Source organism: Triturus cristatus, chromosome 4_1 (assembly GCF_964204655.1).
Source record: "Triturus cristatus chromosome 4_1, aTriCri1.1, whole genome shotgun sequence".
NCBI classification, from domain to species: domain Eukaryota; kingdom Metazoa; phylum Chordata; class Amphibia; order Caudata; family Salamandridae; genus Triturus; species Triturus cristatus.
The window spans coordinates 1103675548-1103697670 of NC_140585.1; the positions used below are offsets into that span (position 1 = coordinate 1103675548).

Consider the following 22123-nt stretch of genomic DNA (forward strand, 5'->3'; position numbering starts at 1 on the left):
CGCACCCTGCCACCTCACTCCCGGGAGTGCTGTCTTGTCATTAAGCCTTTGCAGCAACCTCAGGCTTTAAGGTGAACATGTTTAAATCGAGCATACTTAACCTGACGATCCTGAAGCTTGAAGTACCCGTGTTGCAGGGCTTGTCGCCCTTCCACTGGTCCCATGCAGTGATAAAATACTGGGTCTTAATCTGACACCTACGCTTTCCTCTTGGACGGCAGCAAATTGGCTACTGCTCTGCCGTGCGATCGTTTAGGACTTTTGACAGTGGAGGCCTCTATATGTCTCATTTTTGAGGAGGGTAAATGTAATTAAGATGAACATTTTACCACAAGTCCTCTACCTCTTTCAGACTCTCCCCACCCCAATCCCACAGGACGAAATTACACTGCTGCAATGTGATCTGCGCGCATTTATATGGAATGGGAAGTGACCCCGAATCTCCTCTGCACTCTTGATGTAACCCCCCCGTGACAGAGGTGGGTCGGCATGTCCCAACCTTTTGGGTCGCCCTCTTCTCCAGTGCCATTTTTAGCGTTCTACCTAATAAACTCGTTTCCAATGGAAGAATAATTTTACCAACGACTCCAGACTCACAGGTGGAGTAAAACCCAATAGAGTGGGTATACTAGAGGGGTTTAATTAGGAAAAACAGCATAGGGATCCAACCTGTCCTTATGAAGGCCGGATAAAGAACCTATAACCGGCTGAAACATGTCGATCTCTATGCAGACGGAGTGGTGGTGAGCACTTAATCCACTCACACCACCATCATCCGTAGGTATATTTACTATACCATTTTTTAGCTCTAACTAGGGAATCAAGGAATAAAAATATTATACTGATATCCCGAAGCCAGTTTTAAATCACCATTCTTCTGCACTTTCATAGGATCCTGTCTTTTTCCTTTGTTTCTTTATCACTGTTCGATTGTCTACCCCTCCCTATTGCTCCGCCACTAGCGTTGGTCTGCGCAGAGGCATTAGTAGCAGCCCTATGATGAAGCATGCCACAACTTGTTGTGGGTGAGGATAGTTTTAACAAATTAGGTGTGCTCCCCTGGCTAACTACGTTCGTACAAACAGAATAAGAACGACTGTTATTCGCTCTGCCTCTTTGTGTGTGTTTGCTCTCAATCTCACAGCCATGACGCACACTGACTGGGTTCTCATTAGCTACATGCTGCAGGTGGTTAGGCATCTGATTGAATTAGCTTGGAAACAAACACTACCACCCTCACTGGCACAGTGGCTCGCCCACCTCTGGCATATGATGGCAATGGAACAACTATCAGACAAGCTGGCAAGTACGGACGCTAAATTCTCAAAAATATGTCAGCCCCTACTTAGCTACCTCTCAGGCATAGAGTTCACCTGCTTCAACCCACCAAAACTGAAGGCATTGGAACTATTTCTCTGATTTTACACAGATTTGACTCTCTCGCTCCCACATATATACCCTCCTTCCTTAAAATGCCAGTAAGGTTGTGCTATATCATATGACGGATCCTGACACAATGCATCACATCAACAACTTTGACCTGACCAATGTTACTTTGACTCTTGTTCCGTATTTGTTTAATCCTCCTTTGGGATCCCCTTCTCTCACTTTTCCCCTTACCCCACTTTATCCCTCCAAGTGTCTACTCAGTCATCTTACTGCATGTCTGCTTATGACTATACAACACTGCCCCAAATGCACTGCTGATGTGTCTACTGCACTTTGTGATTACAGACTTTCATGGATTCTTTGCAAATTTCAATAAAGAGATTGAAAACAAAAACCTATTTCTACATTTGGCCCTGCCATTGTAGCTACAGGAGCCATCAACTCCAGGCAGGACTGTTGCAATGCTCTGAATGCAGGTTCCCTAAACATTTGCTTGGCTTGCTACACAAAATACAGGGGTCATAGTTATGTATGGTCTGAACAAGAGAGCTTACTTCATTTTCTACCATATAAGGTTAAATTACCCGACACCTAAAGACCACATTAGGATAACAAATATTCTGCTTTAGATTTACAAGCCTTCAACTGCTCACTCCACAACAACTTTCAGCTAACATTAATCCTTATTTTCCCACATGTAACCTGTGGAGCACAGATAAAGTGATATTACAAAGCAATACATGTTTGTCTGTTTCATCCAACCACAAGATGAGATTGTGCTTTCTCCCCACAAACTCCCTTGATCTGGATCTCTAACTCTGGAGGTTGAGGGCTTTGAATGTCACCCCTAAACCTCAGGAAAAAGCTGCAATTTTACCTACATGGTTACGCAGTGTTAAGACCAGTACCATGAGGTCCTTTCAGAAAGTGGTGCCAAACAAATGCTTTGATGTAGTCTTCTATTTTAATAAGGTTGAGTGTGCCCATTCAATAAAGAACACGGTTTTTAAGGAAACCTTTACAGCTGTGAGCATTGAATTATGCATTTGGATGCCCAAGGAACAACAGCTGAGGAGCATTCTTCCAAAAGCTTTCCATTGAGATCAAGATTGCCCATACCCCCACAGAATCCATCTATACACCGATGTCTTGGACTCATGTATAAACCCATTTGACATAACTTAACAAAGAACAAACAACTTTCTCAAACACTAGAATAAATCAACACTATTGACTCCACTGAAAGAAGTCTAAATAATGAACCTCTGTCATCATGTCAGCTGGCTTTCAAACTACTACAGGTAGCTCATCTCAGTCAAACCCGTATCAATGGGCTCCTGCCAAGCGTCTTTCATCCACCAAACCTCAGCTTCTTCCAAACACCGCCAAGGAATCCAAGTGATGAAGCTAGTCATCGATACAAATCACTTGACTTTTTCATTGAAGTCTTTTTTTTCACTTTCACTAACTCAGCTTTCTGCCTCTGACTTAGCCAGATTTCTTTTGACTGGCTAAAGCCTTCCGGAAGGGCTCTGCCTTTGACTCACAATTTTGAGTGTTTCTCTGCTGTCTTTGTTATTGCCCTGGATTTTATGGCACGACACGGAGGCCAACATTATGCAATAATTCCTTTATTGCCACCACTCAGCAGCAAGAAAACCAAACATCATGTTCTTAGAATAGAGAGTACAGAATCTCTAAGAACATTCCATTACTAACAAAACTCATCAACAACCTCTGTTCTTCCTTCTTTTATTGCTGCTGCTCAAAGAGATAAGTATAAACTACTTATAAACTATCTTTAAATTAAGGGCTTGGTAAATGAAAGAAATAGAAAGTAAAATAATAATAATATGGTTAAAGATAAATGAATGTAAGAATATGTGAAAAATAATTGTAAGAATATATTGAAAGTTCCCTGATTGAAGTTACTGATGCCTTGTTCAATGCACTGATGTATATCATTCTTGATATTGTCCTTTATGCCGCAAAACACAATAAAAATTTGTTTATCAAGAATATATTGAAAGTTAAATAAGGGAAAAAACGAGTAACAATTAGGAATATACTAGTTAGGAAAAGCGAAGGTGTAAAATGTTTAAAATCATGATGTAAAGGGTATTTTGGCCGTTTTTACTGTGGTTGCGAAGTGATTAATGGGGAAAGTTGGAACGAAAGGAACGCTTAGGAATAAGGAGGATTGCTGTTGAAAACGATGTTGGGTTAAGGAGGATAGAAGTTGAGATCGATGTTGGTTTAGAAAAGAATAGATTGATTGCTTCGTGTTTAGAAACAAAACAGGGTTGAGTACGCGTATGAAATAACGGAAATAAGTAGGAGGATTCAAAAGTAAGTTGCGTGCTTGTGCGCACGCTCTTACCTTAGCGTTGAAGTTCTAACGATGTGAATAACAATGAGGAGAACGCGCGTGACTTAATTTTGAAAACGCGCACGAGAAATGGACAGAAATGTCCAAATGAAGACTCCTTAGTGACGCCGGTTGCATAGCAACGACGTTTTTACACGGAGAAACGGATATTTTCAATGTCGAGAGATCGTGAGGAGTTTTATGACAGAGAGTGAAGGGTTTAATGGAGAAGGTTAAAGAAAATAAAAATAGGTTGAAGGAGCAAGGGGAAGGATCATTAGAAGAAAGATTAAATAAGGCAATAGATAAAATAACTACAGAAGTTTCTTTAAGAATGGAAAAGAAGCTAGAAATGTTAGCCTTGTCAAAAGCAAATAGACAAGAGGAGGAGAGATTTTGGTCGGCTCCTGAGAATGAAACTGCACATTGTAGTGGAAAGAAAGTTTCAAGGAAAAGAAAAAATGTTTCTTCAAAAGAAATTCTTGGGAAAAAATCAAAAAGAAATGAAAGTGAAGATGTTTGCTGTTTAGACAGGCAAAAAGAAAATGCCGCGGGCATAAATGAAGGGCAAGTAAGAGGCCCAAATGAAGAAACAAAAAGAAGACAGCGCAGACATAAATATGTGGTATGTGACGAGTCTTCTGAGAGTGCAGAGATAGAACTAAGTTGTAGTGAAGATTTTGATTCCGACGAAGAAATACAGGTTAAAAAAGCAAAAGTAGATGAAAGTTCAGAGAGTATTAATATAAAAGACCCATTGGGCAATGAAATGTTTGACCCATTGCTTATAAAACATCCTTTTTCCCCTGTGTGGTCGACATCTATTCATGTTTCAAAGTATTTGGAATACTGGATGAGAAGGGAAATCCCAAAGGAGGTGAGAGTAAGACTCCGGTCAGAGTGTCCACGTCCTATGGTTGACAATAAGGTGTTGAGGACACCCGAGCTTGACCCGAAAATGATTGCATTTATTGCAAAAGGGGGTCATGACCCTAGGAAAGGAATTGATCGAGGGTTAAAGTCTTGTCAGGATAGATTGTTAGATGTCATTGGACCAGTATCAAAAATATTCGATATGGCAGAAGAGGCCTATATTGGGAAAAGCGATATAGATGTACTAGAACTTCGAGAATGGGTCCAAAGAGTGGTGTGTTTATTAGGTAACGCTAACACAGCTTTATCTATTGAAAGAAGGAAGAGTTTATTATTAAAGATTGACCCAAAATTGGTAGACCTTGCGATAAAAGAGGAAGGAGCTTTGGCGAAAGGTCTCCTTTTTGGAGAAGATTTTATAAAAGATCTTTCAAGATATGTAGGGGCATTCAGCAGCCTACAAAAATCTCAAAGAGACATAAAGAAAGTGTTTAATGACCGTGTTTTTGGTTCGGCCGGGAGAACGCAGAGTCGGTTCCCCGGCCGAGGACAAGGGATTACAAGAGGCTCCTTCTTGCGAGGTTTTGGAAGCAGAGGCTACCAGGGCCAACAGTATAATCGTGGAGGAGGATTTTTTCCACAAAGACAGCGTCCAAGAGGAAGATATAATAGAGGAGAGAGACGAGGCAGAGGGGCTATTGGTAAGTCAAGACCCTTCTGTTATCCACTTAAGGTTGGGCGGCAGACTTGCCCAATTCAAAGAGTTTTGGTGGACAATAACAAAGGATCCATGGGTTTTGGAAACAGTACAGGGTTTCAAGAGAGAGTTTTTAGCAAAACCAGTTCAAGGAAGGGTTCCAAATCGTATGATTTTCAGGGAAGATCAAATAAAGATGATAGACATAGAAGTAAAGGATTTAATGTTGAGAGGGGCAATAGAGAAAGAGGAAGAGAATGTGGAAGGATTCATAAGCAATATATTTCTGGTGGAAAAGAAAGACAAAGGGGGAATGCGTCCTGTAATAAATTTAAGACAATTGAACGATTGGGTGGTTTATCACCACTTCAAAATGGAGGGAATACATCTGTTGAAAGATGTGTTATTAAAAGGGGATTGGATGACAAGGTTGGATTTGAAGGATGCTTATCTAACGATTCCAATATGGAAAGAGCATCAGAGGTATTTGAGATTTATATGGAGAGAGCAGATATGGAAATTTGTGTGTCTTCCTTTCGGCCGGTCATCCGCTCCGTGGTGTTTCACGAAAGTATTACGTCCGGTGGCGGCTTTTCTGAGAGAGAGGGGTATACGACTGATAATTTATTTAGACGATATTCTTATAATGGATCAGGACAGGTATACTCTTCTGTCTCATACGAAGTTGGCGATAGAGTTGCTAGAGGATTTGGGATTTGTTGTGAACAGGAAGAAATCTCAATGTGTACCCAAACAACAGACTCAGTTTCTGGGTTTTGTAGTGGATACGAGAGAAGCAGTGTTGAAACTTCCGAAAGAAAAATTAAAGAGGATACGGAAAGAACTAAAAAATGTTTTGAAATTGAACAGTATATCTTTCAGAATGTTGGCCCGCATAGTAGGGCTATTATCTTCAACAATTCAGGCAATTTTTTCCAGGTCCTTTGCATTACAGAGCATTACAGAGGTTGAAAGGTTTCCATTTAAGGAATGGTTTGAGATATTCAGAGAGTGTATGTCTTTCGCAGGAAGCGAGGCAGGAGATGGTTTGGTGGTTGAGGAATATGGAAGCATGGAATGGGCAAGCAATTTTTGGAGAGAATGCAGATCTGATTGTGGAGTCAGATGCAAGCTTGGAAGGTTGGGGTGCAAGATGCGGATTAGTAAGTACTGGAGGGAGATGGACAAGTCAGGAAAGGAATCTACATATAAATTGTTTAGAATTATTAGCAGGTTCTTTTGCAATAAAGTGTTTTGGGGAACGAACTGCAAGATGTTCTATCATCTTAAGGATGGACAATACTTCTGCAGTACGATATGTCAACAGGATGGGTGGTCCGAGATCGAAAGGCCTTGCAGATTTAGCGAGAGTTTTTTGGGAGTATTGTTTGGAGAGGAATATTCATGTTCAGGCAGAGCATATCCCAGGGATCTCAAATTTGGTGGCAGACTGGTTTTCGAGGAATTTTTACGATTCCAGCGACTGGATGTTAGACCGATCAGTTTTTGCGCAATTGAACCAATTTTGGGGTCCATTTCAGACAGATCTTTTTGCGAACAGACTAAATACTCAACTAGAAAGATTTTTCAGTTGGCATCCGGACCCAGAGACAATGAGGATAGATGCATTTCTCCAGGATTGGAGAGGTCTACATCCATATGCGTTTCCTCCGTTTTCGATGATAAGCAGAGTGACAGGGACAATACGGAAGTGGAAGGAAACGGTGGTGATGATCACCCCGTTCTGGAGCTCGCAAGCATGGTATCCTATGTTGCTGGAGATGAGCGTGGATTATCCAATTCTAATTCCAATGTATCAAGGGATCTTGCGAGGCCCGTTGGGGGAGGTTCACAGTTTGGTGGATTCAGGTCAACTTCACCTGTTGGCATGGAGACTTTTAGGAGAGTCTGGAGTAAGCCAGGGCTTTCATCAGAGGCATCGAAACTCATTGAGGAATCTTGGGCACATGGAACAAGGAAGGTATACAAGTCTGCATGGAATAAATGGAATGGTTGGTGTGTGGAAAGGAATGTGGATTCCGTATCAGCGGATGTAGTTCATGTTTTGAATTTTTTGACTGATTTGTATCAAAGAGGTCAGTGAATTTGTATAGATCGGCAATATCGGCAGGACATATTTTGATAAATGGAAATACTGTTGGTCAAGATATTATGGTCAGAAGATTATTGAGAAGTATTAGGTTGGCTAAACCTCCTGGTCCAAGGTATACCTCTCTTTGGGATGTGTCTATAGTATTACGTTTATTTGAGTCATGGGATGATAATGGTCTCTTGGACCTGAAAGATTTATCCTATAAACTCACAATGTTGTTATGTCTTCTTTCGTTTAGAAGGGTTTCGGATGTACGTGCTTTAGAAGTAACAAGCAGATGTTTTACTCCTGAGGGTATTTGTTTTTATGTTAGACAAAGAACAAAAACTAACTCAAATGTAATTTTTTATCCGTATTTTCAAGATAAGGAGAAACTTTGTGTGGTACGCTGTGTGAAAGAGTATGAGTATAGAACGAGGTCTATAAGACCTGTTGGGGTAGATCAATTACTCATTTCTTTCAGATACCCATATAAAGCAGTTTCTGCACCTACTTTGGCAAGATGGGTGAAAACATTAATGGAAAAAGCAGGTATAGATATTAGTAAGTTTGGTGCACATTCTGTGAGAGGTGCAGCTGCTTCGAAAGCACGTATTTTGGGAGGTAGTTTGCAAGACATTTTAAAATGTGCAGATTGGTCATCTGATTCTGTGTTTAGGAAATATTATTTTAAGCCTATTGAGAATGCAGCTCAATGTATTGTTAATGTGCTTTGAACTTGCATAATGTTGGCCTCCGTGTCGTGCCATAAAATGTAGATTTTCCACAGCCTTGGTGGGCTGAAAATCTGGATTTTATTAAGGACACGGAGGCTAATATTATCCCTCCCGTTATTCTGTTTCCCGAACCCTAATGTTTATATCTTGTATTTATGCAGGACAAAGTTAAACTGACGGGCATTGTTCGTTTTTGGACGACTACCATCGTTTCATTGAGAAAAGAAAGAAGATTTCGTTTGGATGGTTTTATTCACTGTTTATGGACTCAAAATATGAAAAATGGTTAAATATGTAAATTCTCTCTTTTAGCAGGCAATGTCAGAAGGGAGAACAGAGGTTGTTGATGAGTTTTGTTAGTAATGGAATGTTCTTAGAGATTCTGTATTCTCTATTCTAAGAACATGATGTTTGGTTTTCTTGCTGCTGAGTGGTGGCAATAAAGGAATTATTGCATAATATTAGCCTCCGTGTCCTTAATAAAATCCAGATTTTCAGCCCACCAAGGTTGTGGAAAATCTACATTATCTAGCTATGACAAGCCACAAAAAAACTTGACCGTATGTGGAATCCGAGATGAACATCATATTGAATTCATCAGGCCACAATATTATTACTTAATGGTAAATACATTATCCATAGTCCTTTTTATTAATAAGCCCTCCACGCGGACAATGTACCGTGGAGACCACTGCTCAGCTATACGGCTACAGTATCAATGCATCACAAGGAGACTTTCAAAAGCGGACTTTTCAAGTCTTACATGTTTCCTGCAAGTTAGAAAGTTATATTGGCCGGTAAGCATATGAGTCGTGCATGCAGATGTACACACAAACATAAATTAAATATGCACGTGTTCTAATAGGCTCAATACATAAGTTGGAATATTAAACATATACCTCAATATTTTTTCAATGCCAACTTCACATTAATTGGAAGGAGGACGGCAGCTATCGATAATTAGCATAGTGGCTGAACACACAACCCTACAACAACTAGGGCTTCCAGATTCGGGCATTTCCTACCCGGCGGCCTGTCTAGCCATATGACTTATAGGGCCCTTTCCATTCACCCACAGAGACTGCAGAACAGGGAGAAAAAATAGCTGAAAGGGTTTCCTGAAGCAAATTGACTAGTGGGATAAGGCAACCTTAGCAGTTCTTAAACAGCGTAGAGAATTTGCAATAAACATTTGATTGTGTTACCAACCTCCAACCATCTTTGGCAAGATAGCTAAAAGCTCCATCAATAACAGCAGCACAGAATTGCCCTCCTGTGATGAAGAGTGTATTAATTGTAACCAATCTTCCTCTTAAATGGGGTGGTGCAGACTCTGCAATATACACTGGGACGGTCATGGAAGCAATACCTATAACAAAAGAGAACACGTATTTACTGTATGTAACTGATGCAATCATTTTATTTTCATACTCTGTTCAAAACAGAACATTTATTTATTTTTTCCTATTTTAGTTTAAGTATTTCAGTCAGTCAAAAAATTGTTTATTCGGTTAATGAAAACCATAAAAGATACAGACATAAAATTGAATGAAAAGATTCAAGACAGACAGTTACATACAAGTAATAAACAACGCCAGGACAATTGATCTTACACAATAAAAAACAGGTGAGTAATAAAAATTCCCAAATATAAAAATAAAAATGTATAAAATCCAGGGCGCAATACCCATAATAAACATCTTCAGGATAGAAAAACAAGTAAAGAATTTGCTCTGAATACAAATCAACCCCTTCTTTTTCTGAGTCTAACAGCGGTTATTAAAAATCTAGCAACATTAAAAACAGACAAATTCATTGGATAACATTTGTTTGCTAAAGTATTTTATATAAACCAGACTTCGCTGCATGAGGCAGCAGTGCATTCTACGCAGAACATTTTGAATTAGTACCATCACAAAGACGAGATGCCAAACATAAAACTCGGTGAGGGGTCTGTTTGAAAGGAAGGTAAATAAGCATATTAAAGGTTTTTGAGGCTGTACTCTATGCTGCCAGGTCAGCAAAGGGAAGTACTCCACTTCCCCAGTGGAATACAGACCGCCATATTTAGAGATCTCCACCAAAAACTGGTGGGCACTTATCTTAAAACTCAAACTGCACCGACAAGCTGGGAGCTGCCTCACAGTGTGTGGGGATCATTTAGATGTCTTCCTGTTCGGGGCCATTAGACTTTGGGGACGGGGTAATAAAAAAACTTACCTTGGCACATCCACCTTAAATAGGTCAAACATTCTGAGATACTCTGACCAATAACCAAACGTCAGTTGGAATGTCCGTCAACGTCTCCGCCACGGCTGGAAAACATGGTGGCCCCCCCAACTCTAAATAAGGCCTCAAGTAATCACATCAGATCTACTCTCAATGTCTATACCTTTTTTATATTTATGAAGAGAGGCATCTTAGGCAGCAGTAAAAAGCACTAAAACACTCACTTTTTTTAATAGGGATTTTGAAAACAAGCACAAGGAATATGCTCCATAAAGCACATTCAAGTATGATTTAAAACAGCTAGATGTGACCTAAAGACACTGAATGTGCATGCATGCTAAATATCAAAAATGATTTACTGGTATTATCCTTTTAAGGCTAAAACTATAGCCTTTCAAACACCTATCACTAAGTCCAATTCTAGGCATGATTAAAAAAGAGAGCCTGCACACCACTCTAACATTCATTTGGGAAGATACCAAGCCAAATTCTGAAAGTTTTGGTTTTACGCTGCCGCTTTAATGATAGCTACATTTTGTGGTAGACTACTATGGTATTCAAAAATATGCCTATTTCTTATTTTGATGTTTTTACATCTCAGTGTTTAGCTTTGGAACTAAGATAAAATATTAAGGACTGCAATGTTTCTATTAATATTTACCATTTCAATATTGTCAAATAAAAATTATGGTAGTATAATACTCTGAAAATGTTCCTATGCATAATTCATATCAAATGTCCTTTCCTGCAAACTTGTACAACCTTTTTTTCCATGAAAGTAATACATCTGTACATTGCTGCTGCTCTTAGATGTGTGTGTTATACGCGTAGCTCACAACCTAACAAGAAACCATTCATTTTTTGAATGCAATATTTGGTTTAAAAGGGTTAAGAGCTGCAGATGGAATTAGGGTGTGAGGGGGTAAAGAGAAAAAATATATTCCCTGGAAAAACATTGTTCAGAACACACTGTGATTATCTAATCAGATTATAAACCTAGCTGTTTTAAAAAAAGAACATCAAATATATTTCAGTTGAGAATATGTAATAGTTACGCCCCAAAACCTAAAATACACTGAATGCATCCAATACTGTTTAGATTTGCAACCATAACGCACCAATGCACTTTCCATGACTTCAAGCTTGACCTCTGGTATGATATCACAAATTACATCATCAATAACATCACTGATATAGCCTAATTTTTTACGTTACATGAAGATTCACTCACAAATAGTGCTTATTGCGAGAGGCATTGTAGGGAGTTGAAAAGCTGTAGTACCACTCAATATCTAGAAGTACTTCCAGATTACATCTATCCACAGGCGTAAGTCTGCGGGAGTTGCACTCATTCTTTAATATCGTCACTACTATTAAAAGCCAGTTTAGGGCTTCAGCACAAGCTTCAACATCTAGATGTCACCACATTATTTGGACAAAAACGTCACCACTAGCTACACTTTCGTTCAGTGCACTTTGTCACATTCATTATATACAGTGCTACTATAAAGATCGATATCGATATCGATCTCTCTCTCTCTCTCTCTCTCTCTATATATATATATATATATATATATATATATATATTACCTACTGGCGGTCGCCAGTAGGTAGTTATAGTTAGGACCACGTTTCCATAGGAAATCCGCAACATTCTATTTTGAATAACTTTGGCGCCGGTCGACGAATCCTCGCGAATTTTTCAAAATAGGTGGGGCGCTCCGCTCCGCTCCTACCCTGAAAGTCTCGGGGGGATTCGTCAAGCGGGGGCTGAGATAAAAGGGGGGTCCCAAAACGCGTTTTTCCCATGCATTTTTCCATAGGACCTTTAGACAGGGCTACAGCCCGAACGGCTGAACAGAATTTAATGAAATTTGGCAGAGAGGTAGTCCCCAGGTCAAGGAAGTGCCTTTTGTAGGTTTGGTGTAAATCTGTTCAGTAGATTCTGAGAAAATAGCCTTTAAATCAATATATATATCTGAGCCAGCTTACGGTGCGCTTACGGTGCGCTTACCGTACGCGTACGGTGACGTGCGCGAGCGCGATTCTGATTGGCCGTTAGATCTTAGTAAACATTCGAATCGGTCGAAACCAGGAAGCGCCGGCCGCCATTTTCTCTCTCGCACTCTGAGGGGGGGGGAGGATAAACAAAGTGTAAAAACATGTAAAGGGGCTGTTTAGACAGCTCCCAAGCACCTAGCCATGTTGGGGGTGTCCCCAACGATCCCCCAAGTGAAAAAAGGCAATTTTTATTTTTTTGTAAATTTCGCCGATTACGCTTACCGTACGCGTACGGTTGCAAATAAAAAAAAAAAAAAAAAAAATCCAAATTCTCCCCACCCCGTGTGCAAATGGTGCCCGTAGGTCACCATTTGTGCATGGCTTATTTGTAGTGAACAAAACATATATTTTACCAGTCACAACAATGCTCATCATATGTTTCCTCCATGTGCGCACGGTGCGCGAAGCGCATCGTGCGTTCATGGCCCATCTAGCGTAACGTGGACACGCGGTGCGCTTCGCGCACCGCTTGCTCACTGTGCGCGCACGGTGCGCTTCGCGCACCGTGCGCGCACGGAACGAACTGCGTTAAGTGGGCGCGCACGCCACAAATGGCGTAAAGTAACTTAGCATTTAAAAAACCGTACAAATTCACTGAAAAAACCATAGGTTTCACACACGTTATAGTTAGGAATTAGCATTTAAAAAACCTTGCAAATTCACTGAAAAAACCATAGGTTTCACACATGTTATAGTTAGCTGGACATTTTACTGATAAAAAACCAATGAAATTCCCCCGTTATAGTTACTGTAGGCAACTATACACACGCGACCGTAATCCTCTGCTGATGACATATGTGTCTTTATGAAAAAAAAATATTTGTAATATATGTATAGCTAAAATTTAATGGAAGAAGACATGGGCAAATAAGTGTCTAAATACAGTATTAGCATCAGCAGAGGATTGCGGTCGCGTGAGTTATAGTTGCCTACAGTAACTATAACGGGGGAATTTCATTGGTTTTTTATCAGTAAAATGTCCAGCTAACTATAACATGTGTGAAACCTATGGTAAACATCGTAAAGAGGCCCTAAGTCAGAAGGTTGGAACTTTGATCGGAAAGAACCTGCTTGGCGTATCCAAACGGAGCTCATTTGTGGTCTGCCTGAAATCACTCCTATGTCCTGGTCACACATGAACAGTAAGTATATTGGCACTTTACCTTTTGTGGGTTTCGAATTTTGGGATTTTTGCTGCTTTGGTATCATTTTGTTTATTAAAGGTATCTCTGTTTTTATACGCTGGAGTGGGATTTTTATTGTCTTTTTTGTTTTCTTTTTAGCTATTTTGGTACTTGCAAATGTTTGACACATTTTCTTTAAGTTAAGCCTGACTGATATGTACCACTGTTACCAGGGATTGAGCTCACGTTTAAATTCTTGAAATCTTATGTTATACTTAAAAAAATGGTGACATTATTACTTGCGGTGGACTCCCTTTCAAACCAATTAATAGGTCACTTTCTTATAGTTTCTCATCACAATTTGTGAGTTTAAAAGATGATATAATTGCTTCGGTACAAAGACTTTTTAATGGATGTATTTTATTCTGTAATAAAACACTGATTCACTTGTCTGCAGTACTAACTAGGCACCTTTCATGGCTGGGCTCACCAGCCACAGTGCATGATGTATGACCCCACCCTGTAACAACTCCATTTGCTCTGGGCATCAACATTCCTGGCCTTGATAGACGATGTGGTTCGGCCCATAATCGAAGCCCACTTCTTTCTGCCTCTGCAGGCCACAGAGCACAGTAATCATCTGGGTCTATCAGGCACACACTGTGTGTGGCTTTCGCCCATGTCCTATGCCCATTTCGTCATTCACCAAGAGTGCACAGGACACTTACTCTATTCATTTTTAATGGCCTCTAGGCAAAAGGTTTCAACACCACATCTTATCCAGTCCCCTTGGCCTAGTGACTAGAGCAGAGGTCTTCAAACTTTTTTCGGTTGAGCCCCCCCAGCTGAATTTTTTTAGATGTCCGTCCCCCCCACTACCTGACTCTGGTACACTACATAATCAACTGCCATTCGCATATAAGAAGCCATATCCGGCAAATAATGTTAAACACAGTAAGAGTGTTTAGTAAACTGCAGGTTTGTGAGTGGATGTGTTTAAATGACAGAGGCTTATTACACAGTACAAATCAAAAATGTCTAAGATAAAATGTGTGCAAATTGTTTTTACTACGGTTTTACTGATGCAGTTGAGTCATAATGTTAATCATGTTGTCATTTGTGTCCATTGTCTTTATACTTCCGATTGTATTACTATATAACTGCATGCCACATAAGGTGCAGACATTATTCAGTCAGACAACAAGTGGCGCTTTGCAGAGGGCCTAAAGTAAGAAATAAATATAAGGCATGAGTTGCGTACATTGCTAGTAAGCCTTCCGTTCGTCACAGGCATGGAAAGGCTGCCAAAATTTCCCATCATCAAACGCTCTATTCCACCTTTTTGCAAGACTGGAGACACCCAACCTTCCATGCACTTTGTTGCGGGATCACGATGAAGCGTTAATTTGGGAGCAAAATGTGACAGCAGCAAATTTTGCGACCTAGCCACACTTGTAATTTACATAACTCCCCATTTGCTAGTGGCAAAAAATGAGCATGGCACAATCTGTACAGGTAAATGTAAAAAAAATATTGTATCAAATATTGAGGTTCAGGGCCACATGCTCAAAGGCTGTCAACATTGTCACTGACGAGAACGGCATTCTTCAAAGCTCTCACTTTCTTGTATTTGCCTTCTGAGACTCCCAGCACCATTTCCACTTGAATTCCATTCACTTAGTAAAAATAAAATGGTAGTCACTTAATTGATTACACTCTGTCATATGAGGGAACCTTTGCTGTGAAACTGGACAGTAGCTTTAGCCCACTGCCCTTCATTTGTCCCCCAAGTCATTTGTTTTCAGCCTATTATACAGAAATATCTGTCTTAAAATTGTTCTCCACCATGTGCTGTGAACTGTGGAGGAGTGAGTGGACCCTGTGCCCACATCGCAATTACAAATAGGGCACTTAGAGAGCTGCCAGGTGCCCGGGCCCAGTGGACCCACAGGATTGTACAAACCAAAGAGAAGTGGAACTACCAGCTTTCACTGCAACCAGGTGTAAATTGCAAACAGTGGGGGGCCTGTTCCTCGTCACTCGCAATATGCTATAGACCACTGAGGAGAGATCCATTATACTTGTTTTTCCAGTGATGGTGAACCATATCAGATATTAAACTTAGTTCGGGCACATGCCGTGGAGAATTACATTTTTGCTTATATCTCCAAAAGAGCTGAGTGAAAATTCACCAAACCAAGGACTGAATGAACACTGAATAGTCAAAAAGCTGCTTTGCCATTAAAATTTGATGGACTTTTAATTTAGTGGTTTCGGAGTTATGCACGGCGAATCTTTCCTATGAAAAACCCCATGTTAATTTGAGTAAGTGTAAGGTTGTGCACCCCCACCCCACTATAATTTCTGAGCCATTTGAGCATCTGCCCACTGAATGCTATTTACCCATGGCTTAGAGCAAACTGCTCGGAGGAAAAAGGTATGAACTGTAAATTATATGAATTACTTTGGAGTAAGTAGCCAAACCAACCTGCAGAGTACATGATGTATTAAACAAGCAAGAAGAATGGCTACATTACATATGCACTTTTGCAATTTTTAAATAAAATGGTGAGTGTATGGCATGCTCATATTTACGCAATTTAAAGAGAAACTTTGCCTCCTTTCTTTGAAAAACTAACCTTCCCGGATGGTTAATTCCAAGAGCTGAAATGTTTCAGCTGCCGTGGGAGGCTGGGAGCATCCTGTGTTGTGAAACCGAAAGCAAATTGCTCCCGGTTTTCTTTAAAAAATACAAAAGTATGTGCAGGTTGTGCCCCATCGAATGGTACAGCGGGAAACAATCTAAAGTGAGATTTAAGGGTGGAGTGCGCGCCCCCCCCTGAGATGGTGTCACGCCCCCCTGGGGGGGGGGGCGCCCCACAGTTTGAAGAACTCTGGACTAGAGTATGCCCTTGAGCCATACCTGTACACACTGGGCATAGTAAACCACAAATCTACGTGCTACACCTAAAACAACTGCACTCAGAGTCCACAGTCCACTGACTTCGGCCATGCTTGCCGGGCTCTACCCCACATGAACTGCCCATCTTCTTCACCCTGTTTTTTTGTCCCCTAATATTTATGCCTTTACCAGGACCCGTAAATAAGACCAAGAGTGGTGTATGTTGGAGTGGTAAGATTAGGTTTAAATAGGCGTAAGAGTGGGAGTAAATAGAATAAGAAGCAGTGGATGAGAATATGAAATGCTTTAAGTAGGCATAATACCAGAAGTTAGTATGATTAACAGTTGGAGTATTTAAAAGGGAGTAGAAGTAAGAATACCTGTAAGTAACAGTATTAAAAGCGCTCATACAGGGAGGAAGCTTTCTATGGCTGCTGATTGCATTTCGAAAGTGAGCACAGTTGAAGATTATGAATGCTATCACAAGAAAACCATCCTGTATATATATTTTCACTATACAGAAAAAAGTCACGATCGTTCATGGCACTTGTAGCCCAAAGAAAAAGTCTTCAAAATATCAAAGTAACACATTCACACTACTTCACAATAAAGAGCCTGGGTTGGGCAAGGCAATGTCATTAGTCCAGACAGGTAGTCCTTGCGTTCAGTTGGGGATAACTGAATTAAATTATGAGTAAGTTGGCTGGGCTACAGTAAAGTAAAATGGGCTGGAGTCGGGTGGACAGGGAGTCACTGAACTTAGGGTTTTATATGTCGGAATTGGGAGTATGACATATCACTTGGTCAGACTAGAAGTCATTGAGCCAGGCAGGGTGTTACTGGGTCACGAAGGAAGAGGTTTGAAGTGGCAGTCACTGGGGCAGGTTTGGGAGTCATTGCACTGGACTGGTTGTCAATAAAACCAAATGTGACTCCTTGGTGGTCTGGGGTTCAGTGGGGCAACATGTCAATCAATCTGGGTCAATAAATCAATCAGTATTTATAGAGTGTGGCTTATCATCCGGGGGGAGGAGGGTATCAAGGCGCTGAGAAATGGTGAGCCTTAGTCAAAGAGCCAAGTGTTATGTCCTTTCCTGAAGTTTGCAAGTGAAGGTAAGGTTCTGAGGTGGATGGAGTAGGAGGTTGTTCCAGGACTTGGTGGTGAGATAGGAGAAAGCACGACCTCCGCTGTTGCTTCGCTGGATGCGGGGGACATGTGCGAGGGCAAGGGATGCGGATCAGAGTTGCCTGGTCTGCTGGTGGAAGGTACGGCAGTGGTTTATGTAGGAGGGCCTAGTGTTGTGCAGGGTCTTGCAGGACTTAAGTCAGCAGCTTCAACTGGTATCTCTTCTGGATGGGGAGCAAGTGGAGGCTTCTGAGGTAGGGGTTGATGCTGGTCCATTTGGGGAAATCGAGGGTGAGCCTGGCTGAGGTTTTTTGTATTGTTAGTAGTCGTTTGAGGAGGTGGGTGGTGGTTCCTGAATAGAGTGCATTTCCGAAGTCCAGTTGGTTGGTGGTGAGGGCTTGAGTCACTGTTTTACTGGTGCTGGCGGAGATCCACATGAAAATCTTGTGAAGAATGCGGAGGATGTGGAAGAAGGAGGAGGAACTGCGTTGACCTGGTGCTTCATGAAGAGATCACTATCTAGTATGATGCTGAGGTTGTGGGCATGGTCGGTGAGGTTGATGATGGTCAGAGCGCAGCGGGCCACCAAGTGTCATTCCATTGGGAGGTATTTTTTCCAAAGATGAGTGCTTCTGTCTTGTCCATGTAAAGTTTCAGGCAGTTGGATCTCATCCAGTCGGCGAAATTGGTCATGGTGTTCTGGAAGTTGAATATGGTGAGGGTGGGGTCTTCCGTGAGCGAGAAGATGAGTTGGGTGTTGCCAGTGTGTGAGATGATGTTGAGTCCGTGAGTGCGGGCGATGTCGGTGAATGGAGTCATGTACACGTTGAAGAGGGTGGGGCTGAGGGAAGAGCCTTGGGGGACTCTGGCGATTATGCTTTTCGGTTCAGAAGTGAAGGGCAGTAGGTCTATTTTCAGTGTACGACCTGTGAGGATGGAGGTGATCAACTTGAGGGTGTTTACTGTATTGCCAATGTGGTGGAGTCTGGTGATGAGGGTGCGGTGGAAATCGGTGTCGAAGGCCACTGAGAGGTCAAGAAGGATCTGTGCCGCAGTCTCTCCATGGTTGAGGATGGATATGAAGTCATTGGTTGCGGCTATCAATGCAGTCTCAGTGCTATGGTTGTATCAGAGGCCAGACTGGGTGGCGTTGAGTAGGTTGTTTCCTTCCAGGTTATCACTTAACTAGTGATTGATGGCTTTCTCCAGGACTTTGGCAGGGAAGTGGATCAGCGAGATGGGGCAGTAGTTCCTGAGCTTGCTGGGGTTTGCGCAGGGTGTCTTCAGGAGGGGTTTCACTTCTGCGCGTTTCCAGGCGCCAGGGAAGGTGGCCGTGGTAATGGATGAATTGAGGATGCTGGCGAATGCACTCCTGATTTCCTTCTGTCCCATGTTGAAGGCGTGGTGGGGGCAGGGGTCTGTTGGTGCTCCAGAGTGGATAGAGGTCATGATTGCTGAGGTGATTAGCATGGTGTGTGGCATTTGTGCAATGGACTCTGTCACCGTATTAGTCAACCACAACCCCTGTTTAACTTTAGTTTTTATACGGTATATGTACTTGTGTGTATTAAAAAAGACATTAAGCACATGTTAATACACAAATGTATGCACGTAATCCCGTTGCCATCAGTTGGGAGCCCCTTTTGTTGCCCTCCAGTTTTAAATACATTTTGATACCTTACTTCTTCAGCCTCGGAGGCCGTGGATAACTGCACCCTCGTATCCTTCCCGGACCAGGTTAAAAGACAAAGTACAAAATTCACTCGCTTCAGAATCTGCGTTGGCCACCATGCATTGCGCACTTTCACAACCCAACTTATAACTGATGGAATCCATTTTTAATGGCTAATTCCAATTGCAAACGTTTTAAGATGCAATAAAAATGCAACCACGTTGTCATTTGGTGCCAAACTCACAAAACATTAACATGCAGAAGTAAACTGCACACACAGATTCAAATACAGGTGCTCTTCTGCCAACCCTCGAACTGACATGGTGGTTTTGCGCATGCGTATTCGCTTCTTGGCGTGGCCCTTTATGTCACATGTAGTTACCAATGCTGAATGTTTTGCACTAGAGTTATACAGAGAGGCCTTGGAAGATAGCTGTGATTCTTGCCAGAAGCTGAAATGTACACATGAAACAATGTGTAGAGGCAGTTTACTTTATTACTCTCACTGACAAGGAAACCCGGCTTGTCAAAAATATGCCTATGGGGGGGGGGGGGGGGTAAATAGAGTTTGTCAGTATAATAATATTTCAAACAGATCAAAATGACAGGAGAAGCAATGCTTTCCAAGACTGTTCACAGAAAGTCAACCCATTCTAAAAGGAAGTGACGCGGGAGCTGCATTGGGTGTGATCCTTTCAGAGGACACAAGCGGCAGGGCTGAGAGTAGCACTGGTGGCAGTGCCGCAGTCTGACTGAGATACAGGGCCTTTAGCCAATCACAAAATGGTTTAGTGAAAGACCAAAAAGCCATTGTGTGGTCACAAACCCCTCTACTTTTGTGAATTGCATTTCTGGCCACCACAAAATGACGTAGTGCATTTACCTCCATTTTGTATGTAAATAATAGTGCAGTATTGATTAGCCCAACATTTTTTTTTCCTGAAATAGCAAAAACCAATCCTTTCTTGAATGATACCACAGTGAAAGACTGTTGCCTGCTTAAGTTCCATAACCGCGCACAGACAAAGCCAACAGGTTTTTGTTTTTGTATAGTAAATGCACACAGAATCACATACCGTACAGGCACAAATGCTTAAATACAGCACAGCAAGCAGAGAGACTAAAAAAGTTACACACATCCTCACATTTCCCCAAAGTCCAGTGAACATATAGCCACTAATGTACATAAATTCGCATATACACGCGTCAATATACACAGATCAAACACATAAGCATCCATCTTCACTCAAATATTTATACATTATGCTTTTCATCTTTATTAAGTTGAAAATATGTTTTGGTTTGCAGCTTTAAAGTGTATTTAGTTTTTTGGCGCAGCACATTCTGAAAAAAAGTTGTTTTAAAAAGGAATTTCAATAATTGTCAATTACCCTGCTCTCTCAAATATTTTCATAGCTTACATTTCAATCCAAGCACAAAGTGCCCCGTGAAATAAACAGTTGTAATGGTGTATATAAAAATGAGAGATTTCCCACTGTGTCATCCCCAAAGAGCTATATGTGCTGTATTGTTCTTTGTTTATTGTCAGATGATACGTCACAACATGCCTATTGGTGCGGCGTTGGGAAAGACCGTGCAAGAACACACTGATAATTATTCCACTGTGCCATATCCAAAATCTCCAAGTGCTGTATTGTTCTTTGTTCATTACAAAAACCAATAACATGGAGTATTAAAAAAATAAAAAGAGATTAGCTAAATCCTGATCAGGCAATCCACAGGCCAAATCATTTCTTTTACTCTGGACTCCGTAATAATGAGGCACCAATGAACATTTCAAGCACCACAGAAAGTATCAGGCACCATGGGAATGTCCACTTCTGAAACACAACTTGAATAGACTTACGCATAAATCCCTCATGAAGCGCCTGTCAGTAGATGAATGCCTGGTTTTCGGTGTGTGTTTCCCTGTTTAGTTGCTCTCACCTGGGAATTACACCTTCTGCACCTACAGCATCCAGAATATGAATGTGCTTGAAGATGCTATGGTGCACTATTTGGTTTTGTATGGTCTTTAACATTGAATAAACACATTTAAAAATAATAACTTAGGCACCATGGGGATGATATTGTGTAGATGCCAACTACGTGCCTGAAGCGTCACATCATCAGCTCCACCAATCCCAAAGCCTTGCGTTTCACTTAGTGCATTGCATCTTACATCTCTTACATGGAGCCAGCAGCACTGATAGGGCCAGACCTAAAAAGAAGCAGTCACACCGTGCATCAAAAATAGCCAAACCCCAGTTTCTTAGCCATCCTATAAATTCAAGTGCACGAGCCAATCACCTACCTGAGAAATGTCTGAGTCACAATGAGGAAACTGTCACCATAAGATAAATGGATGGGACAAGGGAATTGAAGTAAAGTGGGACATACGTACTGACACTATAGAACTAATGTCTGGCTCCAAGGAAGTATGTGTCAAGATTAACCACCACATATTTGAATGATACATTGAAAAATGTGACACTGTATAGCGTTGACAAAATGGTGACAAAATTCAGGAACACTTTTGAAAGGAAAAAAAAAGCCATGGTCCACAGATCCAATAGAGTGTGGAAAGCCTTTTGTACAGGGTGGGTGGCAAAATATGGTCTAGTTTTTAGGTTGGGTGTCCAAATATCTCCTGATGGTTCATTACTGGCAGATCTGTAGGGAGGCCTTTTAATAGCTGGGCAGCAGTAAGGCAGCTGGTACATGTCTTAGCAGGAGGAAAGAGAGTTACACGGTGAGCCTGAATGGTTTCCTTGATAAAACAACAGGAGAAAGATGTACCTAAGAAAACATGCAACTATGCTGTGGGTCCTGCAGCTTCCGTCCTTGAGTGTT

General features: G+C 41.3%; 1 protein-coding gene across 1 annotated transcript in view; it reads right to left on the minus strand.

The window, feature by feature from the left end:
* The window catches only part of SLC2A13 (solute carrier family 2 member 13), a 1405836-nt gene that overhangs the window by 1220512 nt on the left and 163201 nt on the right, over positions 1-22123 (minus strand). The window contains exon 2 of the mRNA XM_085654105.1: positions 9366-9525. Coding sequence (XP_085510231.1) covers positions 9366-9525 — 160 coding nt within the window. The remainder of the gene's footprint in view (positions 1-9365; positions 9526-22123) is intronic.